Consider the following 20,060-nt stretch of genomic DNA (forward strand, 5'->3'; position numbering starts at 1 on the left):
AGTTTGTGAACATGGGGCCCGGGTCTCGTGGACCATCCTTTGGGTCTCCGGGAGCGGGTCCGAGTTCTGAACCTACTTACCCAACCTACCCAGTTGGGTTTGGTTCGCGGTTTGCCCTGAACCAGACCCAACCCGTTAGTTTTGACCCATAAAATGGATCCCATATCGACCCAAACCCATATCGGACCCGGACGGAGCTCCAGTTTGAATTTGAGCCAAGTCAAAACCACACCCATAATCATATGGATCGTGGATCGAGTTCAAACCAAGTCTTTTATCCCCACAACTCGATCCTCGATCCAACCTATCCAAATCGAGGTCCGACGAGTAGTTTAGGAATAGACCCGATCCAGATCCAATCGGGTGATTCATCCCAACACTACACTACCCAAAACCAGTACCCTTACCCGACCCAGGTCTTTAACACAGTCCCAATCCAAAACCCAATACAACCCAATCCACTGCCCCTGCCCCAATCCGACCCTTAATTCAGATCCATATTACCCCGTTCCGACCCACCTAGAGCCCGAGACCCAACATACCCATCCACCTTACTTTGGACCTCCTGTCATCCCGGTGCCCCAACGCCGGCCGCAGATGGCTCCCGCCCACGGGCAAGCCAGACTGAGGCAGATTCAGTAGGGACGGGCGCGACTTGAGCGCCGAATACCCGTCGGAATACGTCAGCAGCAACCGCTAGGCGAGCAAGACCGCAACAATGAAGCAGTATGGGACGACGATACTTTCTGGAACGAGTACCCCGCATGTATGGTGGAGGCCCGTCAACAAAGAGCACTAGAGAGCCCCTCCACGTACGGGGTGAAGTTGGAGCTTCCAGAGTTTGCAGGTCAGTTCGATGAAGAGCAATTCTTCGACTGGTCTTATGTCGTCCAGTTCTTCTTTGACTACCATGATGTAGTTGAGCATCGTCGTGTCTCTCTAGCCTCCACTCGGTTGAGAGGACTAGCACATACATGGTGGGTTGAGCTGCAGAGGTCGAGGGAGCGACAAGGAGCAGAGCACGTACAGTCGTGGAAAGAGATGTAGAGGTTGATGCAGTCTAAGTTCGTGTCGTCAGATCACGCCGAGCGAGCCTACAAAGAGTACCTCACCTTGCGTCAGGGCACCCGAATTGTGGCGGAGTACACTGCTGAGTTCCATCGTCTTTCTCTACGAGTGCAGATCGAGGAGACCGCTCGCTAGCAGGTCACGAGGTACATTTCTGGTCTCCGTTCTGCCATTTCTGATGACTTTAGTTGTATCATAGTCGAGTAAATAGATCAGGCAAGCAGTTATGCCATGAATGTGGAGGAAAAGTTGAAGAAGAGACAGGAATATAGGACCACCCGTAGTGACCAGTCTAGTTGACCCAAGTCGAGTTCCCAACCAGGGGAGCGAGCTCCCCTAGGAAGGAAGACTCAAAGTCCACCCCTAGAGTTGACCCTAGCAAACCTGACCAGTCTAGACCCGCTTACCACACTAGATCCAAAGCCAAGTCTAGTGAGTCTACTATTCGTTGTTTTAGGTGTCAGGAGTTAGGTCACGTTGCGTCCAAGTGCCCTACCATGAGCAAGAATACACACTTCGTAGAGGGTATTGTCGAGTCGGTGTCCGATAGTGAGAGTGAGGGTGAGTCGTTTATTGAGGGGGATGACGAGAGGGAAGTTGTAGAGTTCGACGGTAACGTCAAAAATTTATTGTTTATCCGTCATGTGTTAACCGCACCCCGGGAGTCGGCCCCATCAAAATGGTTGAGGAATAATATTTTTAGAACCCGGTGCAACTGTGAGGGTCACGCGTGTGACGTTATCATTGATACCGTAGCATGCGAGAATATGGTGTCCGAGAGTATAGTGTCTACCCTTGAACCTAAAAACCGAGAAACTGTCCCAATCCTATAAGATGGCTTGGTTCAAGAAGGGAAACGAGGTCCCCATCACCCAGCGTTGTTTAGTCCAATTTTCTATAGGAGAACACTACCACGATGAGGTGTGGTGTGATGTAGCCCCTATGCACGCGTGCCACATCCTTTTGGGACGTCCCTGGCAGTTTGACCGCAAGACCATTCATGATGGTCGTAAGAACACGTACTCATTCATATTTAAGGGTCATAAGATAGTCCTTCTTCTTGTCAAGGAGACCGGGTTTCCCACGGTAGATAAGCCTGAGCGAGTTCCCCAACTTGCAGGCTTATCCTACTAGTCTTTCTTGGACCATTATCGGGAGGGTGGTTATTGTTATGCCCTTGTGGCCAAGCCGTCGACGAGTATGCCCTTGCCCGTTCCTGCGGATATCGCGGCCCTTATTGATGAGTTTCGCGACATTATGCCAGAAGACCTCCCATATGGCCTTCCTTCCACGCGAATTGTGCAGCATGCTATTGATTTTGTGCCAGAGTCGAGTCTCCCCAATCTCCCCGCATATCGCATGAACCCATCCGAGCATCCCGAGTTGTTGATGCAGGTTCAGGAGTTGCTCCAGAAGGGCTTTATTCGTGAGAGTGTGAGCCCTTGTGGAGTGCCTACCCTGCTCACTCCTAAGAAAGACGGGTCCATGCGCATGTGTGTCGATAGTCGAGCGATCAATCGCAACACTGTCAAATATCGTTTTTTATCCCCCGTTTGGACGATATGTTTGATATGTTGTCTGGTGCTTCCATTTTCTCCAAAACAAATTTAAAAAGCGGGTATCACCAGATTTGTATCTGGGATGGGGATGAGTGGAAGACGACGTTCAAGACACGTGATGGATTGTATGAGTGGTTAGTCATGCCATTTGGGTTATCTAATGCCCCAAATACTTTCATGAATATGATGACCCAAGTGTTGCGTCCCTGTATAGAAAAGTTTGTCATTGTGTATTTTGATGACATATTGATTTATAGCTCGTCTTTGTCTGACCATTTGAGTCACCTCGTCAGGTCCTAGAGATTTTAAGGAGCGAAAAGTTGTACGTCAATACCAAAAAGTGTGAGTTTATGACATCCAATGTCGTTTTCTTAGGTTTTATTGTGTCATCCGATGGAGTTAAGGCAGATCCTGCGAAAGTCCGTGCGATCGTAGATTGGCCTACCCCAAAGACTATAGAAGAGATCCATAGTTTCCACGGGTTAGCCACTTTCTACCGTCGTTTTGTGCAAAATTTTAGCACCCTCATGGCCCCTATCACGGAATGCCTAAAGGGTACTAGTTTCCATTGGACGCCTGCCACAGGAAAGGCCTTTACGATCATCAAAGAAAAAATGACTAGTGCCCCTATCTTAGCCCTTCCTGATTTCAGTGCAGTCTTGAGGTGGAGTGCGATGCCTCTAAAGTGGGGATTGGCGCCGTCTTGAGTCAGAACCGCCGACCTGTTGCTTTCTTTAGTGAGAAGCTGACTCAGACCAGGTGCCAGTATTCCACTTATGACGTTGAGTTTTATGTCGTTGTACAAACCCTTCGTTATTGGAGGCATTGTCTCATTTATAAGGAGTTTGTCTTGTACACGGATCATGAGGCATTGAAATATCTGAATAGTCAAAAGAAGTTGAGTGCTCGTCATGCCAAGTGGGTCAGTTTCTTGCAAGAGTACACCTTCACCGTTCGCCATCAATCTGGTACTCTGAACAAGGTCGCTGACGCTCTTGGTAGGAAGAACAACCTTCTGATGACTATGTCAGTGCAGGTCATTGGGTTCGAGCAGTGCAAGGAGTTATACCTGACGGACCCTGATTTCCAGCAAGCCTAGAAAGGGTGCCTCTCCTCTGATCGCACCGTCGACCACCGTTTTAGTATTCACAATGGTTACCTCTTTCGTGGGAACAAGTTATGTGTGCCTGATTTCTCTCTTAGGCTTCAGTTGATTTCCGAGTTACATGAAAGGGGGTTAGCTGGGCATTTTGGACATGATAAGACGTTCGCTCTGTTAGATGAACGATACTTTTGGCCCAAAATGCGCAAAGATGTTGTCAAGTTCGTTCAAAGTTGTCATGTGTGTCAAGTGTCTAAGAGTCATCGTCAGAATAGTGGTCTGTATACTCCGTTATCCATCCCTGAGCATCCGTGGGAGCACGTGTCTATGGATTTCATCGTGGGTCTTCCCAAAACCCCGCGTCGTTTTGATTCAATTTTAATCGTTGTTGACCGGTTCTCCAAAATGGCTATTTTTGTCCCGTGTAAGCGAACCACCGATGCCTCATTAGTAGCTTCCTATTACTTCAAGGACGTCGCCCGTTTCCATGGTTTATCCCACACGATCACCTCCGATCGTGACACGCGTTTTTATGAGCCATTTTTGAAAATCGTTATGGGCCTTGTTGAAGACCAAGCTTCAGTTCACTAGTGCGTACCACCCACAAACCGATGGTCAAACCGAAGTTTTGAACCGCACCTTAGGGAACTTGTTACGGAGTCTAGTAGGGGGAAATGTCAAAACCTGGGACATAGTATTGCCTCAAGCCGAGTTTGCATATAACAGTTCCATCAACAGGTCCACAGGCAAGTCTCCTTTCCAAGTGGTTTATGGGCGGTCACCCACTCATGTAGTTGACTTAGCACCTATGTCTAATATCCCTGATCCAGCCCTAGATGCATTTGATGTCATTGAATACATGTGTGATATCCACAAACAAGTCCGAGCCAAGCTAATTGAGAGTTACGAAGACTACAAAGTTTTCGTAGACCAAGGTCGTCGTGATGTCCAGTTTCAAGTCGGTTAGTTAGTATGGGTTTACCTGCGTCCCGAGCGTTTTCCAGTAGGTACCTATGGTAAGTTGAGTCCTAAGAAGTATGGTCCTTTCAATATTCTTCGACAACTGGGCCCGAATGCCTACTTCCTTGAACTGCCCGATGATTGGCATATCTTTCCCATCTTCAATGTGTCTGATCTATATGCTTGCTGTGGCGACAACAAGTCGTCAGAGCCGACTTCTTCTCAACCAGGGGAGAATGATGCAGAGCAGGACCCGACAAGGTCTGTACCACGTGACCCGGACTAGGCCCAGGAACCCGATCCACTTCAGAGGATGAGCGGTCGAACCTAGGAGCTGGACCCAATCGCAGGTAAGGTGACCCGATGCAGAGACGTGTTGCGTACTTACTCCAGGCGAGCGCAGATCCAAACACCACATATCCAGCAGAAGGAGGATTCAGGGCACGTCTCGGGCCCATGACTGGACCCGAGACCCGGGTCCACCCGCAACCTATTAATACCCTCTCCTAGGGTTTTGTGCGTAGAGAAGATAAAAATATTGCAGCAGCTTTGTCTTTTGTTTTGCTTTTCTTTCTGTCAGCCATTCTTCATTCATCTGTTGTTCCTTCTTAGTTTAATGTTATTCGTATTGTATCCTGTTAAGACCGATTTCATTATTGAAATAAAAATAAAGATTCATACCACTCTGTCTGGGGGGGGGGTATTATTTGAGCCTCTTTCAGTTCATTGCACGACGTGAGAGTCGTGCTCTTCAACTCCACATTCAAGCTCGAGTGAACGTCGGTATCTCGCTGCATCAACTTTATAATACACCCATCGACAACCTATAGGCTTTTTACCTAATGGAATATCTTGGATAGTCCAAGTATTTGCTTTCTCTAAGGCTCTTAACTCTTCTGTCATTGCTTCGACCCATTCGGGTTGTTCTTTTGCTGTATCATAGTTAGAAGGTTCTACATAGGAGTGTATTAAAGCAATATAGGCTAGATATTTTAATGAAAAAGACTCATATGACACAAATTTTCTAGGAACTTTAAACACTCTAGACAACTTTCTAGTTGACACTTGTTCTTATCCTTTAGTATATCTTTCGAGAGCACATGGTTTCTCTAAATTACCTCGTCTAAAGTATTGAATACAATCTGGATGATCACTAAGTGACTATATTTGTCGTATTATGTTCTTCTTGACTCTCATCTATATCATATTCATCAATTTTTGGAACTAAGTCCAATAGAAATGAATATTTATCTATTTCCTAAGAGTTCTCACTTTAAAAAAAACTTTCTTTTTCCAAGGATACATTCCTTGAAACGTATAGTTTTTTTTTTTTTTATCAAAACATCTGTAGCTTTTTTTATGACTTGCATATCCTAAGAAGGCACACGGGATAGCACGAGGAGAGAATTTGTCATTTTTGTCAGAAAAAAAAAACATTTACACTAAAAAACTCTTAGCCTAGAGTATTCTGGGATTTGTTTAAAAAAAAAATCAACAGAAGATATATTGTTTAATGAAGAAGATGGCATTCTGTTGATAAGGTAAACAACAATTAGAGTGGCTTCAGCCCAAAAAATCTTTGGTACTTGATGTGTAATAAGTAAAGTTTTTGTTTCTATAATATGTTTATGTTTTCTTTCTGCTAAACCATTTTGTTGAGGGGGTATAGAGGCATGATTTTTGTTGCATTATACCATACAAGTTCAAATAATCTTTAAATTCTTTTGACAAAAATTCTCCCTATGAATCAGTGCGAAAAATTGAAATGTCATTCTTAAATTGATTTTTAACTAGATTATGAAATATTTGAAAGTGTGAGAAAACTTCAGATTTATGTTTAAGAAAATAGATTCAAGTATGTCTTGTGAAATCATCTACAAAAATTACATAATACAAAAAGCTACCTTTTGAAATAACATGTGCAGGTCCCCATACATCCGAATGTATTAACTCAAGTGGGCGTGAATAGATAAAGGTTCTTTATGGAAAATATAATCTTTTCATTTTTTCAAGAATACATTTTTCACATGTAAAAGTTTCAAAATTATAAAATGTTTTCCATCTTTGGAAAAAAACTTGAGCTTGGACATACTAGGATGTCCAAGTCTCTTGTGCCACAGATCTAAGTCAACCTTTTTAACATTACAATACAATGTATTCTTGGGTACTATTTCCAAAAAATCCATGTAGTACAAGACTCCTTCTCTATAGCCTTCCCCAATTAACTTCCCTGACTGGTGATCCTGCACTCGACATCCACGAGAAGAGAAGGAAACATTACATCCATGGTCAGACAATTGAGAAACAAACAAAAGATTTAGGTTGAGTTTAGAAATGTATCTAACTTGTGGAATGAAAAACCTTTTTGAGTTTTGAAAATCTTTTTCAAATTTTTTTATTCCTTTCATTTTAAGGGATGTTCCATCAGCGGTAAAAACATTTGACCCATTTGAGTTATGACATTCGGATAATATATCAATGTTTGGTGTCATATAAAAAGAAACACCAGAATCAAGGAGCCAAAGAGATTTACCAAGATCGAAGATGTCAACGGAAGAGACGACGACTCCAGTGGATGAAGATGCACCTTTGAGCAATGGTTGAAGTTCTTCCACCAATTGTGTTAAGGACATGCTTCCGATGGATGGTTCACTTGATTCATGAGAAGGTCCAACAGAGACAACCTTCTTTTCATATGGTTTCTTCAATTTTGGATAATAAGTTTTCGCATGCCCAAGTCTCGGCAATAGTAACAAATAACTTTCCTTTTTTCAAACTCACTTTTATGTTTCTCATCATTTGTCCTCCCATAATTTGGTGGTTTGTACGTGCGAACATGGTTTCCCGATCTAGATATGGCTAGAACCGACTTATCATCACTTGATAATTCTATTTTTGAGCATATTTTCCTCTATGCTCAATTCTTCTATTGCGTCCTCTATTGAGAGAACCTTTCCTCGATGAAGAAGAATGGATTTGGTAGATCCAAATTCTGATCTTAGTCCATTAATGAATTGAAAAAAGTGTTCTGCATTCATTTGATTTTGGTGGAGTTCTATGTATTATGAGCAATGCCACTTTAGTTCAAGAAGAGTCAACTCTTCTCATAATTCGGACAAGCTATTATAGTATTCTCTAATGCTTTTGTCCCCTTAAACCATATTCCGAACTTGGTTTTGCAATGTCTTTAAGAAAATACATTCTTTTAAGATAGTCCCAAGCACCATTAGCATGTTCAAATTTTTCAAGACTTGAATACTTCTTAATATCTACACTACTTATGAGCCAAGACATAATCTTGGCGTGTCCCATTCTCTACTCCCATTTTTTTTCGTAAGTGGTAATAGCTTTAGTTTTTTCAACCTCCGTAAAAGGTATTTTTTTCTCATCTTCAATCTTTGTAAGAATTAGCTTGGGTTCCAAATCCGTCTCATCCACTAATCCCCACAACCCCTTTCCCTATATGAGGTGCTTCATAATTGAAGCCCATGTAACATAGTTTGAATTGTTGAGTTTAATGGGTTAAATGGTGACATTATCACTATCAACCATTTTACAAGGTTTGGATAAAGAGATAACAAAGAGGAGAAAGAAGAAGAAGAAAGGAAAGAATATGTACTCCACCACGGATAGTGAGTACGAGTGCTCCTCCAAGCTTTGTCACGATCACAATTTCACATACACTTAAAAAGAACGTCACTTCTTTTCCAAACTTTGAATAGCATGCTTCTCGATGTACCAGAAAAAATATCTTGATCACAACCTTGCTTTGATACCATGTAAGAAGATGAGACAAACAATTGAATCTTCAAATGATATACACCAAAGATCTCTCACAAGAACCACAAAGGTTCACAAACAATATACACTCACAAGAACCACTAAGGTTCACACAATATACCCAAAAAAGGGTACGCAAAGAAACTAAAAAAAATAATCTTTATTCAAATGGGAAAAACCCTTACAAAAGACATACTTTACAAAGGGGAATAGCCCCATATTTATAGCACACAAAGAGAGCCTCAAGAGAGAGTCGTTGGGCTCCCAATGGCTCTAAATCTATGTCACAGGGACTCGGCCAACTGAGTGCCGCACCCGCGTCGATGCGACGCGACGCGACACAAGTGCGGCTCCCGGTGTGGTCAACCTGACCCTGAGTGTGTTGACCACACACAGGGTCATTTATGTCCAACTTTTGGACTATATATATATATATATATATATATATATATATATATATATATTATATTTTTGCCGAACCCCCGCACCTAAGTTTTTTGAAAGTGCCGCACCCCCGCACCCATGTGACATAGCTCTAAATAGAGCCATTAGGAGTCCAACGACTCTCTAGTACTCTTTGCTTTTTGACTTTGGTCAAAAAGTAAAGATTCAAAATCAGTTCAAAAAAAGAAACTAAAAAACTATCCTAACTAGTTTCTAACTAGAATACATAACTAATAAAAAGAACTAAAAAGAAATGGTATTACATTATTATATTACATTTTTTAACAGATATTTGTTGCCTAAGACATCTCCTATCATAAAATTAAAACCTTGCCCATAGAGTTGGATAAGCCAATGATTCAAACTGTCGGTTTTAAAAATATAATGACTTCGAACTTGTCACCTTATTGTGGACCCATATTTATGTGTAAATCTTAAGTGCTAGAATAGAAATGGAGTATGACAAAGAGGCCGATGATCCATGTGGAATGATGATCCAATACATAGATGTTAAATCCCATGAGTGAGGATATGACAGTAACTGCATGAGTGCTAGTTCTCATTCTTGAGATTAGCCAACTTAGCAGTACCATATATGGTTACTTGGACCTAAGCACCTTCAGTGTAAAAATCATGACGATGCAGGCAATCTGTGGATTCCACCAATCATCGAGTTTCATGTGCTATGCAGTGCAACCAACATTCTAGACCTGGGAATATGACTTGCATTGAAGCCATTATTGCACTTCAGCTCAGAATGTATTTGTGATTATGTTAGAAGATTACTCTGTTTCAACTCTTGAATACTTTGTCATGCTTTTAGCAGAATACCTCATGAGATGCCAATAGTATCTAGACATATACAGAAAGACAAATTGACTCGTGCAACTCCCAATATGCTGGCATTCTTTAGATGACACTTTATGTCTTTACCACACCATGTTCATAGTTTCATAAACATAAGCATCTAAAAGTTGCTGAAAGATGACAAACATTTTGGTTACCTTCGCTCTCCAATTGCTGTCTAAAAGAATGTTACTGGATTTGACATCTCTATGCAGGATCCTTGGAGAAGCAGCTTCATGCAGATACTCCAATCCTTTTGCAGCTCCAAGTGCAATGCCAACACGGGTTGCCCAATCTAGTGGTTCCTTCTGGATTGCATCTAAATGGCACCTAAGATTACCATTTGGCATATATTCAAACACTTGGAGTCGTTCGCTATATTTCCCTTGAGAGACTGAACAATAACCAAGCAAAGGCACAATGTTGAAGTGATTCAGTCTTGCTATCATCTCAATCTGTGAAATCAAAGAGCAAAGCCATTTCAGATCTTCCAAAAGGATGTCTCATGATAAGATAGAGTGGATGGGGCAACAAAAGATTTGCAAATTTCTTGCCAAATAATAAAGACCACCACAAAATCAGAACATTATTCACACACAATAGAAATGACTTCAAAATTCAAATTAGTTGGAGACATGTACATTGCACGCATGTGTGCAGAGAGAGAGAGAGAGAGAGTTGAATAAAAAGAATTCTTTTCTTATGTATTCTCTTCTACACAGTCAAGAACAACTGGACTCACACTAAGTAGAAACATGACTCAAATATACAGAATCCATGCAAATTTACCGACACCTTGAGGCTATCTAGAAACCTGATTCAGTTTGAATTTAGATCAATCCCTAAAGACTTTTGGCAATTCTTCTGAATCAATATCAGCTGTGGATCAACTCGTCGGCAAGTTGCAGAGATTATTCAAATCTATGTAAATAGCATAACAAAAGTCTGAACTAGGCGACATCTGCACCTGTCACAGGGCAGCCACCTACTTGAGACTCGGCAGCACGGCAGCACACATGGACACACCGTGTAACACTTTAAGACACATCTATTGTTTTTGTAATATTGTAATATTTTAATAAAAATATTAAATATATTTATTATTAATTAAAAATAAAAAGTCATGACCTTGTGTCCTAGTTTAAAGATAACAATAGTCTATTCATGTTATATTATCTGCATCGAGTCCACATCTAAGTTTGTATCCATGTGACGCAGGTATGCACCTAAATCTTTCATCTTGAAATTCCATAAAGAATTTGCAAGTTCATCCAAAAAGCAAGAAAATTCATTAATTAAGAAAAAATTAGCTGTCCTTTGGCAGACCAACCTCAGTAAGAAATTCGATATCAGCAAGTGAACCTTTTTGCACCTTCAATCTTTTGATAGCAACATCTCTTCCATCTTTTAGTTGTCCATGATATACATGGCAGCTCTCACCAATACCAATAAGATTAGAATTTGAGAACCTGTTTGTTGCATGTTCCAAATCTGTGTAAGAGAATTGAATGATCGATCCAGGAATTCTGTCCATTTTCACTGTAAGCATGTAAAGTCTCCTGTATATCCATCCTGTGAACCCAAAGAACTTCTGTTAAAGATCTGCCAACAAGTACAAAATTATTGGCCCGCATAAACAAGGGAACTCTACAGCCACTCCTGATAGTCTATCCAAACAAAATAAGTAGATGAATTTGTTGGTATGTTGAAAAGAATACCAACAAAGATTCCATTGAAGGAACAGATAATTAGTCTTAAAACTAGGAAAAATGAACTCATGCACATGTATTCATGCAAAAGAAATTGCAAGCCTGCTCATGCACAATAAATGACAAGCCTACACGGCATGGACACATACATGGATATCAAATGTTCACTAAACATTAAGTGCATTTTCTACTTTCAAGACAGAGAACCACATGATAGCCTCACTTATACTGACAAGTAATTTAGATGCATCAGTACTACCTATAGAGCAGAGCAACAAGAAGATATGTGAAAAAATCTCAAGGCTTCATATTTCCTAGTGAGCCTATTTTTAACACTTGATCGACAAGATGCACTTAGAAAGTGTGCCAAAAAAGTAAAAATAAAAACAAAACAAAGATGTAAAAGTATCTTTAACAAGATACTATTATCAAGACCTTAATATTCTTGATGACAAGCACGTGAGCACATGCACAATAAGCACTCTTAGAACACTTGTGCACAAAAGCACAACTCACTAAATCTCACAAATGCACAAAGGCATAAAAGAATAAAAGCTTTATTGAAGAACACTTGGGCTTTGACTCAAAGCCTTAAGAAATACAAAAGGGAGAACCCCTATTTATAACAACCATAAAGAAGCCTTGGAGGGGCTCCACTCATAGACGTTGGAGGGGCCCAATGTCTATTTAAGTGCCCCCCCCCGGTATCTTTTGGCACTAAATGAAAAGAAAATAAAAATAAAAGAAAAGAAAAAATAAAAAAAGAATTACAATCACATTCATAATGTGAATGTGCGTAAAACAGTGAAAATGACTAAAGTAGCCCTATAACTAAAATAAGGAAATATATATTATATATATATAAATAGATAGATACATATATATATGTATTATCCTTTATATATGTAAAATATATAGGATTACAAGGTTTCGTAATACAATTTAACACCCCCCCTCAAACTTAGGGTAGGATGACCGAAAGTTTGCCAAGGGAGAAATTGAACAGCGGAGCACACAAAGCTTTGGTGAAGAAATCTGTCAATTGATATTCTGAAGTTACATATGGAAGATCTATAACTCCTTTCAGATACGCTTGTCGAACATAGTGGCAGTTTATCTCAATGTGTTTAGTCCGCTCATGAAAAATATGATTTTTGATAATGTATTGCACTCTTGTTATCACAACATAGCTTGGTGGGCCCTTCTATTGTGATCCCCATGTCTTCTAATAGCTGATGAATCCATACAATTTCCATGGTAGTAGTTGTCATGACACGATATTCAGCTTCTGTTGAGGATAGAGAAACTTTTTGTTGCTTCTTACATCTCCATGAGATCAACGAGTCTTCTAAAAACACACAAAAACCAGTGGTTGAGTGACGGTTATTTGGGTCGCCTTTCTAATCAGAGTCAGTATAAGCAATTAACTTTAATTTGGAAGAAGATGACAAGAATACTCCCTTATTTAGCATGCCCTTTATGTATCTTACGACCCGCAAGATAGCACTCATGTGGACAAATGTTGGTGCATGTTTAAACTGACTTGCAGTATGAACTGCATGAGAGATATCTGGTCTAGTAATACTCAGATACATTAATGATCCCACAAGCTGTCGGTAGGGGGTGGGATCAGAGAGAGAAATGCCATCATCATTCTTCATTTTGGCTCTTACTATAGCAGAAGTTTCACAAACCTTATCATCTGTAATACCCGACCTGTCAATAATCTCAAAGGCAAGCTTAGTTTGAGATAAAAAATACCCTCTATGAGAGTAAGCTACTTTAATACCCCAAAAATAAGTTAAAAATCTCAAATCAGACATTTCAAATTTATCCTTCAAAATTGTTTTTATGCTTTTAACCCCCTTAGAATCACTTTCGGTTATAAGCATATCATTCACATATAAGAGCAGAATGACAATCCCTGCATTGGTTTTTCTAACAAATAAGGCAGTGTCAGTGAAACAGAATGAAAAACCATTTTCTAACATTACGGAGTTAAATCTATCATACCAAACCTTAGGGGCTTGTTTTAAACCATAAAGTGCTTTCCGAAGACAAAACACTTTTCCTTTGGGAGTCTTCATTCCTGGTAGAGCTTCCATATATACCTCTTCATTCAGATCAGCATTTAGGAAAGCATTTTTAACATCCATTTAATAGATGTTCCATTTGTTGTTTGAGGCAATGATGATGAGACATTAGACAGTGACCATTCGGGTTATAGGGGCAAAAGTTTTTTCATAGTCAATTATGTATACTTGACTATATCCCTTTGCTACTAATCAAGCCTTATATCTCTCAAGAGATCCATCGCTCTTAGTTTTAACCTTAAAAATCCATCTACATCATATTGCTTTCTTACCCTTGGGGAGATCTTGGAACTCCCAAGTCTTAGCCCTATTGAGAGTTGAAAACTCACATTCCATTGCTTTCAGCCATTCATGATTCTTTTTGGCTTCTTCGAAGTTTCTGGGTTCTATATAGGAATGAATGGCGCTAAGGCAGGCTCTATGTTTAGGAGTAAAGAAATCATATGAAATAAACCTAGAAGGCATCTTTCTGCTTCTCTCAGTCCTACGTAGGTTTTCAACATTTGTTGAATTGGAACTACTAGGTTCACTGTATTTTTCAATAGCACTCCTAAAATTGTTTCTATCCCTATAGTATTAAGTGTCGTGAAATAGGTTGGACCCGTTTGGGTCTGATCCAGACCCAAACTAGGTTTAGCATGTTTGACGTCTTTGAAGTGCCATTCTTATAATATTGTGTTTACTACAAAATTGTTTTGTAACCTGTGTTGTGTATAAATATCAATTATTAGGTCACGTATGATTATAAAAAATACATGAACCTATTGCAGCTCATAACGCCCTATCGTCTTCCTCTTTTCCCACCTTCTTTTATTCTTTATTGCTCCTATTGCAGATCGATTTTGGTGGAGACTCGAGATCTAACATGGTATCAGAGCGTGGTTGGATCTAGGGCTTGGTATTGTTTCCAAAAGGTATGAACATAGAGATTAATGTTTGCTTTTAATCAAGAAATACCCCTCCTTCATCGTTTCTTGGTTTTTCTTCTCTGGTGAAATCTGTGTTATCATATTATTTTCTTAAATACGATCTCTTCTTCACATCCCCATCTCTCCTTGAAAGTGTTGTCGTGTTCTCATCTGAAACACGCCCCCTTTATTAAAAATCTATTGGTCGTGTTCTCATCTGAAACACAACCCCTTTTTTATTAAAAATCTATTCTTCCTTCAAATCGGCTGCAACAAGCAACATCCTTTCTTCCCATCTCCACCCAAATCGTGACCTCTTCTCTTTTGGAAGTTGTTCACGTGTCTCTAAGATGACCCATCGTATACAGATTTTAAAACTTGTGTTTTCTTGAATCGTCAGTTTGGAAATCATTTGTTGTGATCCTTCATCTTAGAATCACGATTTCTTTGATTTCTGTTTTCTTATTCTCTCATCTGAAAATTGATTCTTGATAAGTCTGAAAACACGATTTTATCGTGATCCTCGTGTAACGATCTTTTCTTAAAGGTCTATTAATGCTAATCGAACACGGCGTGTTCAAATGATCCAGTTCATAAACATTAAAGTTCATCGCAATATTCACGTGATCTGATCCCCGTTATAAAAAAAAAGGCAAATTCGAATTCGGTTGTAACAGGTTCACTTGCAAATTCGAATTCTGTTTTCTTATTCTCTCAACTTAGTCTGGTCTGTCCTCAAACTTCCTTAGCCAGCTTGTCTCTGAAAAATTAAATAATTTAAATTTCCTGATTTGGAAGAGACAAATAGTTCTTTTTATCAGGAGCCAAGATCTCTTTGGTCATCTGGATGGATCAATTCCAGCCCCACCAGAGTTCATCGCAAAGGAGAAAACAGATGCACAAGGAGCTGCATCTACTAAACTTGTTTGAAACCTGGATTATGTCACTTGGATGAAGAAAGATCAGGCATTAATCGCATACATCACATCTACCTTGTCTCAGGAAATGCTAGTTGCTATTCTCAATGACTGCATTGCGATGAAATTGTGGAACAGGTTGACGCAGACATATTCTTAAATATCAGAAGTCAGAGTTCTGTTTCTCAAGCGTGAATTCCAGCTTCTCAAAAAGGGCAACCTATCCATCATGGAATATTTGAACAAGATAAAGACCATTACAGATCAACTTGCCATCATTGGATGTGAAATGTCGAACAAGGATAAAGTACAACAAACGTTGAATGGTTTGGGCCCAGATTATCACGTCTTGGTGACATCATTGTTGTGCTTATCCATTCTTCTCACATTTGAGGACCTCCGGGCAAAACTTTTACAGTATGAAATGTCGTTGAAAGGTATTGCTGAAGATTCTGGGGCTCAATCTGATTCCCAAGATGTTTTAGTTATTGGGTTCTCTTTTGGTCATGGTCGTGGAGGAAATAGCTTCAGAGGAGGAAGAAATCGTGGCAGATTTGCCGGTCCAGGTTTGCTTCCCACACCCAATATGTCGTTCAATTCCAATATGAGGAACCAAAATCAAAAAGTTGTTCCAACATGTTACCTGTGTAATAAAAAGGGACATATTAAAGCAAATTGCTGGTTTAATCCTCAAAATAAAAGAAAGTTGCAAAACACTGAGAGCAAGAAGGAAGATAATGTTACCAAAACCGATGGGGAGGTAAAACACCTTTTGCTGAAAGCACTGTTTGGGCTGCACTTGAAGCAGAATGATCAAGGATTGTGGTATATTGATTCAGGAGCAACGACCCATGTTACGGGGGATGTTGGTAAGTGTTGAAGGTAAGGTGAGATGCACAGCAACCGAGGTAGAGAGAGAGAGAGAGAGAGAGACGGCTGGAGAATAATAGAACTTCTTTTCAATTAGGGCTAATCTCTATATTAAATAGAGATAGTCCAAGGAACAAAATTACACCCAGGTCCCTCATTAAAGAATAAGATTCAAATAACCTCTAGTTTAGAAAAACTTATTTACTAAAAACATCTTAGTCTCAACACTCCCCCTCAAGCTGGAGCATAGATATCAATCATGCTCAGCTTGTCACAACACTTTGAGAAATTTGGTCTCGCCAGGGCTTTGGTAAAAACATCAACTACTTGATCTTCGGAAGATACATGATCGGTGCAGATATACCCAGCCTGAACCAAGTCGCGAACATAATGACAGTCAACTTCAATATGTTTAGTCCTTTCATGAAACACTGGATTGTTGGCAATATATGTAGCAGCCCTATTGTCACACATCATCAACATAGGTAGGGATACTTTCTCCTGAAGCTCAGTCAAGACTGATTTTATCCACATAATCTCAGCTGCAGTCTGGGCCATTGCTCGGTATTCAGATTCAGCACTCGACCTGGCTACAACGGTTTGTTTCTTACTCCTCCAGGTAACAAGATTTTCTCCCACAAACACACAAAATCCAGATGTTGACTTCCTATCTTCAACAGATCCTGCATAATCCGCGTCAGTGTAAGCAACAACGTCCAAAGATGGATTTCGTTTAAACAACAGACCTTTACCAGGAGATGTCTTTAAGTACCGAATAACCATCATAGCTGCATCCCAGTGAACTTTTGTAGGTTTGTCCATGAACTGACTGATTTTACTCACAGCTAATGAAATGTCAGGTCTAGTAACAGTCACATATAGTAACTTACCCACCAAGGATCTAAAGCTGACACTGTCCACATACTCAGACTTCTCATCGAACATGTGAGTTTTGGGATCCATTGGAATATTAGTTGGCTTGGCTCCTAGCATTCCAGTCTCTTTTAATAAGTCCAACACATACTTTCTTTGAGACAACACTAAGCCCTCTTTGTTTCTTGCAACTTTGATACCCAGAAAATATCGAAGGTGACCAAGATCTTTAGTAACAAAGTGTTTCTGAAGATGATCTTTTGTGGTAGAAATATCTTGGGCACTGCTCCCTGTTAATATGATGTCATCGACATATACCACCATAACAACAATTCCAGCACTGGTTTTCTTGATGAACAAGGAGTGATCTGAAGCTGACCTGACAAAGCCAAAACTCGACATTACCTCAAATAATTTGTGAAACCATGCCCTTGGACTCTGCTTCAGGCCATAAATAGCCTTCTTCAACTTGCACACATTCTTACACTCCCCCTGAACCTCGAAGCCTGGGGGTTGTTGCATGTAGACAGTTTCATGCAAATCCCCATACAAAAAGGCATTCTTGACATCCAACTGAAACAAGGGCCATCCATGGTGCACAACAACAGAAAGAACAAGACGAATAGTGCCAAGACGAGCAACTGGGGAGAAAGTTTCAAAAAAGTCAACACCATAAGTCTGAGTATACCCTTTTGCAACCAACCGGGCTTTGTACCGTTCAATTGACCCATCCGAGTTGTATTTAATGGTATATACCCATTTGCAGCCAACAATATCTGCATCAGTTGGAGGATCCACCAAATCCCAAGTGCCCCTAGAACATAGGGCATCCATCTCATCCTTCATAGCCTGCATCCATTTGGGGTCGAATAGAGCCTGACTGTGATGAAGCGGAACAGAGGAGGCAGACAAAGCCGAGATAAAATTCTTCATAGAAGCCCCAAGATTAACTTCAGAAACAAACTGAGAAATGGGATGAAGGGTGCATTGTCTTTTCCCTTTTCGCAGAGCAATAGGAAGATCCTCATCAATAGCAGAAACTTCAGTATGCTCAGAGATACTTGCCTCAGGAGAAGGAGATAATGGGGGCATGGAGGTAGGTGGTAACCTGTGAGTATACACTATAGGAGGGTTTCTGTATCGAGACTCCCCAGAGGATGGAGCCACAGGCTTTGGAGTGAACGACTCTAAAGGAAAAGGGGGAAGTGGCAGAGGAAAAACATCACCCTGACTATCTTGTAACCTTGGAGTAGTACTCGAAAAATAAGGAATAGACTCAAAGAAGGTAACGTCCGCACTGACATACTCTTTATGAGATATAGGGTCATAGCAACGATATCCCTTTTGGTTCTTAGGATACCCAAGGAAAACACATTTAATAGACTGCGCAACAAGTTTATCTCGATCAGGACCCAGCTTATGCACAAAACACACACATCCAAAAACTTTAGGGGGGTAGGAAAGAGAGGAGCCTCTGGATGGAGAATTTGAATTGGGATCTGGTCTTCTACGGAACTTGACGGCATGCGATTTATAAGAAACCCGGTTGTCAAAACCGCATCGCCCCAGTATGTAGCAGGCATATTGGATTGAATCATAAGGCACCGAGTAACATTAAGGATTTGTCTATGTTTCCTCTCAGCCACCCCATTTTATTGGGAGGTATGGGGACATGTAAATTGAGGTTGAATCACATTAACATAGTAGAATTGAAGTAAGTCTTTGGATTTGAACTCAAGAGCATTATCAGTGCGAACAATTTTAACACATATGTCAAATTGAGTTTTTATCTCTGCAATTAAAGATTTAAGAATGACAGGACCTTGAGACCGATCTTTTAACAGGAACACCCACGATAGTCTCGAGAAGTCATCAACAATAACTAGATAATAACGACATTGAGACCTATTCAGAATCCTACTCGGACCCCACACATCTACATGAAGAATATCAAACAATCCTTGACTTGATGGACTCTGACTGGAGGGAAAAGAGCTTCGACAATGTTTTCCCAATTGACATGTTTCACACTGAAAAGAAACTGAGGGAGGTATATGAGGAATGACACGACGAAGTTTTGTCACTAGAAGGTGACCCAAACGATAATGCCACAATAGAGGACTTGAGGATGATGTAACAGCAGAATAGGCCGAAACCTCTTGTTGGTGTAGGTAATAAAGACCACCTTCCTCATAGCCACCACCAATCCTTCTCCCCGTCAGCAAGTCCTGAAAGGTGCATCTCATAGGATCAAAAATCACTCTACAATTCAACTCTTTTGTCATTCGACTGACGGATAATAAATTTTGTGGAAACGAAGGAGCATGAAGAACATGCGACAATTGAAGAGTAGGGGTAATAGACATGTTTCTCTGCCCTACAATTGGGGAAGAGCTACCATCAGCAAGACGTACCCCTTTTTGACCTGTCACAGGTTTTAAACTCAAAAAGTTGCTCGAGTTTCCGCACAAGTGACCAGAGGCTCCAGAATCAATGATCCACCTACCACCTTGAGCAGATAGGCCATCACCTGCCGAGCACACAACCTCCGCAACAGAAGACTTCGAATTGGATGATCGTAAAGCAAGGAGCTCGTCATATTCAGTCCTGCTAAGAGTTACACAATCATTGGAGGAATCTACATCTGATTTAACCACTTGAGCCATAATATAAACTAATGGGCTTGATTCACCAAGTGTCTTGCATCAAAAGCTCAGCTCCCAGGATGGAGATTTGTACCCAGATCCTACAAGATATCGAAGTGTAGTCGGTATGCTCCAATATCTTACTTTTACTCGCCCTGATATTGTTTACTAAGTCAATCAAGTGTCTTAGTTTATGCATGAGCCGCGAACGGGACATATGAATGCAGTCAAGAGAGTGTTGAGGTATTTAAAAGGTACGGTTGGAGATGGGTTGGTATATAAGAAA

At 40.5% G+C, this 20,060-nt stretch overlaps 1 protein-coding gene across 1 annotated transcript in view; it reads right to left on the reverse strand.

Moving 5' to 3' along the window:
* The window catches only part of LOC149821556 (receptor-like serine/threonine-protein kinase NCRK), a 43,102-nt gene that overhangs the window by 16,108 nt on the left and 6,934 nt on the right, over positions 1-20,060 (reverse strand). The window contains exons 4-5 of the mRNA XM_089981344.1: positions 11,090-11,331; positions 9,918-10,214 (exon numbers count right to left, since the gene is read on the reverse strand). Coding sequence (XP_089837470.1) covers positions 9,918-10,214; positions 11,090-11,331 — 539 coding nt within the window. The remainder of the gene's footprint in view (positions 1-9,917; positions 10,215-11,089; positions 11,332-20,060) is intronic.

Source organism: Nuphar pumila, chromosome 11, assembly GCF_984573655.1.
Source record: "Nuphar pumila chromosome 11, dmNupPumi1.hap1.1, whole genome shotgun sequence".
Lineage (NCBI taxonomy): Eukaryota > Viridiplantae > Streptophyta > Magnoliopsida > Nymphaeales > Nymphaeaceae > Nuphar > Nuphar pumila.